The sequence below is a fragment of the Papaver somniferum genome, chromosome 3, assembly GCF_003573695.1.
Source record: "Papaver somniferum cultivar HN1 chromosome 3, ASM357369v1, whole genome shotgun sequence".
In the NCBI taxonomy this organism is placed as follows: Eukaryota; Viridiplantae; Streptophyta; class Magnoliopsida; order Ranunculales; family Papaveraceae; genus Papaver; species Papaver somniferum.
In genome coordinates, this window is record NC_039360.1 from 9,634,018 (window position 1) to 9,644,370 (window position 10,353).

A 10,353-nucleotide genomic window follows, 5' to 3' on the forward strand; every position below is an offset into this window, starting at 1 on the left:
ATGTAACATCCCCATAGTGCTCTATAGATATAATATGAAATTTTGAAAAACAGAGCTTTGTAAAAAGAACATATCACTATAAAAATAATTTCAATTTGATACGTCTGGGTTTCATAAAAAAGCTCATGCCGAGATCCCGTGATTGTGAAAATAACTATGTCAACAATCCTCCACTTTACCTAAAAGTTTCGAAGCAGTAACAATTAAAGAAAGACAAATAAAGAGACATTTCAACAAGTAAAGAAATCTTATGCAACACACTTAATATTTAATGGACATTAAACTATAACATCAAAATTTTCAAGTACATTTCCGGATGGCAGCGACTATAAAGGATTAAGATGAGGACATTTTCCTTTAAATAAAGAGACCGAAACATATCCAATACAACCTTATACTAATTACACGTAATTATATTCTTCCAGTGAGTTATGAGCGCACGAAACAAGGTTGAACTAGATCATTTTAAAAGCCGAATATTAGAAGAAGAAAAAATCAAGCTTTTTTACTTTATTAATTTATGGAGCTTTTACATGCCATTACCCTTCTATTTGTATTACCATTATGTCCAGTGGATTGCAAAACTTATCAAACACCAAATCTTTTGAGCCATATTTACCGTTCTTGCCACTCCAAGCTGCTACACAGTGTCTCACTTTGAACCCCTTTTAGTTTATAGCTCTTCATAAGATAAGAACATACAACTGTGGCACACCTGCAACGGAATAATCCATAATCTACTCCTTCCTCAACTCAATTACACAAGCAACATTGAGTATCAACCACATTGGCCTATTCTGGCTTGATGTTCTTCAATCACGAATAACTTCAAGAACAATCATCCAACGTGTATGTGTATATCATCCGATTGTTCATAACCTGCTAATATAGACATCCACGTCGAACGATTCCGAATAAATCTAGAAAAATTAAATTTCTGAAAATTTGTATTTTGAATATGCGAATCAATCATAATCCTAACAAAGAGAGATGGATTGAGAAAAAAGAGTGCCTGAAAAGGTGTAATAGTACTTTCGCCTTTTAATAGGCTTGATTTAAGTTTTTAAGTTTTAATAGCGAGGGTAACTTAATACTTTCGTCCTTTCTAGACACTCCTTATCCCTTTCATCTGGGTGTGTGAAAAAAAATAATATTAAGCTCCAAACTAGCTGTTTGTCATGGGTTTGGTGCGAGTCATCGAAAGGGATAGAGGAGCAAAATTACACTGACATTACATAAACAACCTTGAAATGACATGTAACATGGAAAGTGCTACACGTACAGAGATTTTTCTCCCGCAAAATATCCTCATGGGGGTTCGAATGGTTCACGAGTACACTCCTAGCATTGGGATTATCAATGGTAAAAATGGGTCCCAATAATCTGTTTCAGTCGGGATTTCCAGCAGAATCTTGAGTCAGTAAGGCCAACATTTTCCCCATAACATTTACTAAAAGTTTCACAATAAAGATGTCGTCTCGAAAATCAAAGATATCTTTTGCAGTACCCACACATAACAATCAAGAGCTTTCAAATTTTAAAAGAACACCAAAAGAAAATGCTTCAAAAAAAAAATAAAAATGAAAGTGACTAAAAGTGGATTAAGCAGAAAAGGGCCTTTAAATTGGGGAGATGAGAGCCCACCCAGTACAACCTTACAGTCTTAAATGTTCTACTCCAGTGAAATACGGTCTTCCAGTGAGTTGTATGCTCATGAAACAAGTTACTACTGAACCCCAAAGGAATATCAAGCTGTTTACACACTAAGAGTTTGAATGTTCAAGAATTAAATTATCAATAAGCAGATATGGTTAAGGAGAGTGACGCTGTTATGCCTGCCAGCCTCTCAAAGATTCTGCGAATTTAAAAAGGCGCTTAACTTTTCCGGTAACATCTACCGAATGCAGTGCGTTTCTGGATCATTTCATATGAGATGTGGGGAATAAAAATTTGCCCTCGTGTTGCTCGAGTTTGGTTGAACTACGGCATCACGAACAACCATTTTATTTTACGTATGATACCGACATTAGATTCACAAATGATCCGTTAAGGGAAATGATCCGTTACATAATTAATTTTATATTATTTTAATAATTTTGTTCGGCAGTTTTTTTTATGAATCCAAAGAATAATGATTTCGAAGTTGATGTTCCGGTCATATGTCCCTCACATGGTCCTCTGCAAATAAGTACATACCCATGGCCTGGTTATTTACTCTCTCAGTACCACATATATAGACGAAGGGACCAATTCTCTTACTTGAATTCATCATTTTCCATGTTTATTTTGTTTTACCATTTGTCTTATTACTAACACAATTTTCTATGTACAATAAATAAGGGTATTTGTGAGGAAATTCATCTTGAAAATATGACTCCGCCTATCTATTGGTACAAAGAAAAATTCAGAATTCCGCATATATAATAGGTACGGAGGGATTAACATTTTAAGAATCAGTCATCAAAAATTAATAACTGGAATGAAATTAATAGATGGTGAAGTTTGACATCTCACAGTGCAGTAATTTGGTGGGAGACGGAATTCCGCAGAAGAAAGTTATCACTAAAAAGCTAGTTTGAAATTCAGATGTTTGGGTTTTGTAGAAAAAAATTGGCATCAAAAATGTGAGAGTGTAAAAATAACTACGTCAACGGATCCTCCGCTTTACCTAAAAGTTTCGTAAGAATAATTAAAGAAAGACGAATAAAGAGTCATCTCAACAGCTAAAAAAAAAATCCTGCGCAGCACACTAAACAGTCAGTAGCCATCAAAGCCACAACATCAAATTTTCAAGAGCATTTCAGCATGACAGTGACTATAATGGATTAAGAGAGGACATTTCCTTTTACTTCTTTCGACTTGAAAAGCTTGAATCTATCACAAAGAGAAAAAGGCCTTCAAATAGGAGAGACCAAAACCTACCCATTACAACCTCATACTAATTTTTGGTGGAAATGTAGAAATTTATAAATAAAAACAAACATATCACTAAATTCTCAGCTTCAAATTCATACGTTTGGATTTCATAGAAAAATTAGTGTCGAAATTATGAGATAATGTGAAAATAATAACGTCAACAAATCCTCCACTTTATCTACAAAGTTGTGTAATAATAGCTAAAGAAAACTAATAAAGACTCATCTCAACAGTAATTCCTGTGCACCACGGCATCCAATTTTCAAGTGCATTTCTGAGTGACAGTGACTACAATGGAGGATCACCTTTGTTGACTTGAAAAGTTCGAAATTTATTACAAAGAGAAAATGGACTTCAAATAGGGCAATTGAGTCTTACAGTGAGTTATGAGCTCATGAAACAGGTTTAAAGTTTAAACTGAACCATTTTAAAAGTACAACCCCAAAGAAAAATCAAGCCTTTTTACTTCATTAATGGAATCATATCCTCTTTTTTTGGGCTTTTACCTGCCATTATCCTTCTATTTGAATCATGTTTTAGGCATACCTAAATATTCCAGGATATACCATGTAAAGACAAAAACGGGTTACTAGATAGTAATTGTAAGAATCCCGTATCCATATATTTTGCTTAATTTCAAAACTACTCTTATTTATAATTTTAAAAAGATTTATTTTATTTTTAAAAAGATTAAATATTTTAAAAAGAATTATTAATTCTTTTTTTATTTTTTTCTCTTTTTAAATTTATTTTTTTTCTGTTTTTTTAAAAAATTAAAATCATTTTTAAAAAAGTAAAAAAAATAATTAAAACTATTTAAAAAAAAAATCATTTTATTTTTTTATTTTTTACTACGATTTTTTTTAAAAAAAATTGTAAATATTTTCAAAATAAAAAGTCTTAATTTTTTAAAAGATTTTTCTTTTACTTTTTTTATTTTTTTTTTAATTTAAAATATAAAACAGAAAAAAAAATAAAAAAAAATTAAGTAATTAAATAATTTTTGTAAAAAATAAATTTTAAAGACAAAATAAATAATAAATAAGTAAATTAATAAATTCATTGAGGGTAACTAAGTAATTTACCTATCCATGAATACCCATTATCACCACACCCTAATTAGGGTAATCATTTTGTATGCCCTAAAATTTTTAGGTATGACCTAAAACATGGTTATTCTATTTCTCTCACCCCATAATGTCCAGTGGATTGCAAAAAGTTTAGAGGGCCAAATCTTTTGACCCCTGTGTTTACCATTCTTACCACTCCAAGCTGTTGCACAAGAGTCGCTTTTAACCCATTTTAGTTTATAACTATTCAAAAAAAAATTAATAAGACCATGCTACTTTGGCATACCTGCAATGCAATAATATATGATCTATTCATTTCTCAGCTCTATTACACAAGCAACATTGAGTATTCTGAATTTGACGGCCCCTTCTATTTAAATTATCCACAGTTGTAATCGAGTTTTGGGTGGCTGGCCATATGAAATACTGCACTTTATGAGTACATGCTTCCTCCAGACCAGATTGTAAGGAAAGGGAGCTATAGCTTTTAGTGGAGAATAATGGGCCAAAGTTACAGTCCTGGCCTTGTGTTAATGTCGATGGATCTCCTATTGATTTGAGACTTCAGTTAACTCCATTTGCTCTGCAGTTGCTGGGTTGCTTCTAAATGATACGTTCCATCTGCCATTTAGGATTACTTCCTTCACCTTACATTTTTTACCCCCTGCAAATTTCTAGGCACCTGGCAATGCAGGCTTCAGAGTTGTATGAACTCTCCATTTGTCCAGCCAGAACCTAGTTGAGTTGCCATCAACAACGGTGACATTAAGACGAGGACATTACTACAATTTCCAGTAATAAAAATACAGATCCAATCATCTAACCAAACAAATGCGAGTCCCTGACTCTCCTAAGTGATTATGAAATCCCAAACGGGCATTAGCAGCAAACTTTGTATAATTCGATCAAGAGATTCAAGACTGCTACTATTTGCTATCTTAGTTACCACTCTGAGCTATCAACAACAAGAATTCTGAATCCTAATTTTTTATGTGAAGAACTAGTCAAATTCTGATTGGGTTTAAGTGAACTCTGTTAACTGAAATGCAGGAGGTCCTGTGAAATATGTGAAGAGCAGACTAGACTCCAAAGACAAAGACAACTTCGAATGTAACTACACAGTGAGGCATTTGGTGACAATTGACAAGGTTAATCATATCAGCAACTAGGTTAAGTTTGACATTGTTCCTGGCATTTGGTGACAAGGTTTGTATCTGTAAATCGAAAAGCTCTTATCACCTGAGGCTGGTGCAGTGTTGAAGGAAGATGAGCTCAAGGTAAGAATCGAACGTTCACAAGGATTGTACAAACTAGTGCAAGATTACCTCGTCAAAAACCCTCATGTCTATGCTTAAATGGTGCATATGTATTCTTGTTTGGCTTCTCTATTAGGCTATGCTTAAAGTGTGTATGTACTAAGTGGAAATATACTTGCTTTTCGTTTGTCAGTTCCTAAATGTGCAGTACTGTTCTAGTTCGTATTCACTTCTCGCACGATAAAGACCGATCATTGATTATCACTGAAGAATCAAATTAACTGTGAAACTAGAAGGTGTAAAACGGCCATTAGAAAGTAAAAAAGAAAACTTCAAAGAGGAAAATGAGTTTCTCCAGTGTACCTCAAAATATTTGCACTATTCTTCTTTGATTTCAAGATTTACCTCGTTCAGGTGTCTATAGGGTGGTGGAAGCATTGTTTGGCCTACGAAAAGCAGCCACCATCACTGCTATCAGTGTCAGACAAGAGAGCTCTCAAATCTTGTGGTTTATTGGACTGAAACCTAAAACCTGGATATGTCCAACTGAATCTAATGTACGTGCTCCAGTCAATGTCGGAGATTCCAATTGTGCTCCAGTTTCTGGAGATTGATCCCTGTGCGACAATTGGCAGTTGTCCTTCTCGAGCACCTCAAGACAAGTTCCCCAACTTCAATAGCTTCTAGGCTTCTAGCAAAATAGATCAAGCCTTCTGACTCCCGAAGAAGCTGATTAACCGACAACTTGTCTTTCCGAGATACCCATCTTTGTAGCAACCATAGCATATAGCACCCATTGCCCAGTGACCCAGTTAACTTTAAAAGAGGTATTTGTAAGAAGACCTAGTTCATCCAACATGACTTAGCTTTTTCCTCAATTTCGAATAACCTGCAACACAATTAAGTAAAAATGAGTGTCATTCCACAGTAACACAGTTCAGCATCCACAACAAAAAATATGCCATTTCCACTAAAAGATGGCTATTTCTACTGGACATAACGAAAGCGTAAGAAAGAATCAAAAGATCCAAGATAGCCAGGAAATGGCTTCTGTTGACTTAAGATAATAGATGTCCTACATCATTATTTTACAGATAATAAGATCTGCCACACAAGAGCATAGCAGAAAACTTCATCACAGGAAAATTATATGCACCATGCTAAAAACTTTTTTGAGTGTTCTACCTTATACCGATATCATCAGTTAACTTTCAAACAAAATAAAGCTTTTATGATAATAACCCATAATAATAGAATCTAACTGGTACAATCTGTCATTAACACAGTATCCTTTATGTAAGATGTCATAATACTACAGTTGTGCAGACATGTTCAAAGATGTTAAAGACACGCAAATCCAGTTTATATAGTGATTCGAGAACCAATTAGTTAAGCTAGGCAAATTGAACAATGGAATTGAATTTATTGAAATATATTGGACTACCCCAAATCTTGGATGCAGAGAGCACGCTGCACGGATCAGATCATCTAACCTGTCAAAATTTGGGTGATAAAGGGCAAATCCATCTCACACTGGTGTGATTTTTACACATGCAGACAGCGGACTACCTCAACAAAGTGCAGCACTAATGAAGAACACAATCCCATCTAGTTGCAGGATGATCTTGACGACCCAAAATAGAAAATTACCTATGCACAACAATCCGACAAAATTCGTCCAAGTAATGGTTTAGAAGGCTTGACCTATGGAACTAAAGATATGTTAAAGTATAGATGATAACCACTTTCAGATATGTTCACCTGGGCAGTGATTCTATGGCAGTCACGAGCTAATGAAGAGTAAAGAACCTAAACCTGCTTGCAATATGATACATCAAGATAAAAGATGTCACACAAGAAAATATCTAAGCCTCCGGCAAATTCCATCTCCCCCCAAACCCGATCATGCAAATATATGGCAGCTGCATTAACTGTAGTGCTTGAGAAGAACAGGTGTCAGTGTAGTACACAAACGTTGCCCTTCCCAACACAGCTTGTGACTGCTGTCGCCCTAATGGCGTAATGCATTGATAGCCTCTTGATACTTCTCAAGCAATTTAGCTCACTGCAACAATTACATAGTTTTAACAAAAAAAAAAGTAAAAAAAAAAGTAAAAAAAAAATCATATAAGAACCTTAAATACATGGGGATCCACAATACCTTTCACTCCATCAGGCAAAAGTGAAGCTGCCAGTGTGTTTCCTGAAACACCAACTGGGTTTTTGAAACGATCAATTTATTATTATCCCTGATTATCTCATTCTCAATCCTACACAACAGTCCGCACACCATAAAATTACTATATGCCAAACAATTCTTATTAGAATTTCTAGGTAAGAACCCACACTAGCAACCATTGCCATATACTAAGTGTACAGTACAGATTACAGAATCTTGCTGCCATTTTAAATTACTTAAACATAAGGATCTATTATCAACATGATTCAGATGCATTAATGGGCTTTTGATAGCAGTATTACTAATGATGAGAACATCACAGGCCCATCAACTGTCTCTAAACACGATAAGTATATAGCCTCTGACAATGGATGCCTACAGAACATAACAAAGAAACCTCAACCAGGCCATTGGTCATATCATGTCGAGAAATGTAAATTTCTTGCAGAACAACGGAACCAGGGAAAATCTAATAATACCCGGTTGTATAAATATCAAAATCACAAAATAGGTATGCTGAATTGAAACATGACAGACTAGTACCTTCTCAACCTCGTTTCTTGCAGCTACTTCCTTCCCAAGCTTCTACTTAACATCATTTTAGACTTCACCTTGGGATGTGTCTGTAGACCAATTTTAAGCAGAAAGAGGAATCAAATTAAATGCTGAAACTGCATCCAATAACTAATATGAGAAGTAAGAACTATTCTTACCTCCATTGCCCTGATTACACTCTCAAGCTCTCTGCCTATTTGGACCATTCCTCGAAACTCTCTTTATGGAGTTCATTATGCTTTGTGTCTACAGAAATTAAAAGGTAAAAGGAAAACAAATTCAGAATATTAGTAATAACACCTGTCAAATGCCTAATTCTGATAATGGTCAAAAAACGCAACCATAATAACAGGATTCAAAGAAATCATAAAGCTTTAGTGACCATAATATCTGTGATATGAACGAGCTATCTAGGCACTGTTTTACTAGGAGTTCACCTTCAAAAGGCAACACTTATCCTATCAAGAAAACCTGTAGATTAGTGAACCAGACCTATCACTATACATGGGTTTATTAATAAATGAAATTTCAAGGATCCAAAGATACTAGACAGTTCACATTACCTCAATCATTAACTGTTTCGGAGAATAAACTACTGTTATCAAGCTGATCCACCGAAAGAAGTTAACTCAAAAACTAGAGGATTGTTCGAAACAAGTTTTCTTTCACGCATTTCACAATAAAATTCCATTGCTTTATCGACCTCTTTTTCGCGAAAAAATCCTAAAATTATGGTGTTATATGTGATAGCATTAGGTAAGCAGCCATTCTCTTCCATTTCCACAAAAATTTTCTCAGCCTCAAAGGACATTCCATTCCTGCATAGACCATCGATCATTATGCTATATGTTCTAACGTTCGGCACTAGTCTTTTACTATGGAGTTCGTTAAGTAGTTTCCTTGCGCTTACCAGTTTCCCAGCCTTGCACAACCCATCAATGAGTATATTGTACATAAGAATTTCAGCTTCGAAGCCATTATCCTCCAGCGAACGAAATAGTTGAATTGCTTTGCCCACTTGTTGGTTCTTGAAAAGCCCATCCAGTAGTGCACCATATGTAACTTTGTTGGGTTCGAAACCCTTTTGTTGCATAGTGTAAAAGAGTTGCAAAGCTTGATCCAATTTGCAATTCTTGCAATACCCATTAATCATCGAAGTATAAGTAACTACATTAGGTTCCTTGCCTAACTTAATCATACATTGAAAGACCCGACAAGCATCTCTCATTCTCCCTTCTTTACAAAAAGAATCTAACAAGACATTGAATGTTACTACGTCGGGTGACATCCCTTGTTCCACCAATCGATCAAAGTATTGTATTGCTTCCATCCGTCGACCACACTGACATAACCCATGAATTAGAAAATTATAAGTAACAATATTAGCAACAATTCCTCGGCTAGACATCTCCTCAAACATCCCAATTACTTCTTCTAATTTACCAACATTGTGGAACCCATGAATCAAAGTATTATAAGTGATCGGATTAGGACTAACATTCCATTTCACCATATTCCGCTGCAACTCAAGAGCACGCCACACTTCCCCAATCCTACAAAGCCCGCATATAAGAGTATTATATACAACAACATTCGGGCAAACCCCTTCCTCAGTCATTTTCTCAAACACTTTAAAAGCATCACCTATCAGTCCTTGCTCACATAAACCTTTAATCAATGTGGCATAAGTAATCACATTAGATTCATACCCCCTTTTAGTAATTTCACCAAACAAACAAAACCCGTAATCAACTTGACTCAATTTACAACAACAATTGATTAGAATGTTGAATGTATAGATATTTGGTTCTATGCCAACTATATTCATCATTTTATATACAAGTATAACAGCTGAATAACAACCAATGTTTGAATTTGAGATTAATAGCTGATTAAAACTATATGTTGATGGTAATGGGTTCATTGAGATCATTTTGTTGAAGTATTTTATTGTATCATCAAGATTTTCAATCTCCATAGACTTGTAATGGGTTGCTGCTGCTGTTGTTGTGGATATTGCTGCTGCTGCTGAACCAGAATAACAATAATTTCTGAGAAATGTTGATGATTTTATAAGTGGGGGATGGTGATACTTGGAGAATATTCTGTTGATGATAAATAACATCAGAAATACAGTAAACCGAAAATCATAAACCCTGAGCAAAACCCTAGACGAGAAGAAACACTTTGGTTAGTTTCTGGGGTATCTGGACAGAGACTTTTGTTTGAAAAGCTTGAACGAAAGTCAAAGATGGTCAATATTTTAAGCCAAGGTAAAATGTGACATTTTTTTATTTTGGAAATATTGCAAAATGGTCATAATATTAGGACCGGATTCACAAAACCATCTTACTGTTACATACTATTAACAAAATGG

General features: G+C 34.8%; 1 protein-coding gene across 1 annotated transcript; it reads right to left on the reverse strand.

Moving 5' to 3' along the window:
* Positions 1-8,697: 8,697 nt before the first annotated feature.
* Positions 8,698-10,137, reverse strand: LOC113360914 (pentatricopeptide repeat-containing protein At1g12775, mitochondrial-like). The gene is made up of 2 exons (XM_026604338.1): positions 8,887-10,137; positions 8,698-8,794 (listed from the first exon to the last, which is right to left on the reverse strand). Exons 1-2 carry the CDS (start codon positions 10,099-10,101, stop codon positions 8,777-8,779), a joined length of 1,233 nt encoding a protein of 410 aa, XP_026460123.1. The 5' UTR covers positions 10,102-10,137; the 3' UTR covers positions 8,698-8,776.
* Positions 10,138-10,353: the final 216 nt, after the last annotated feature.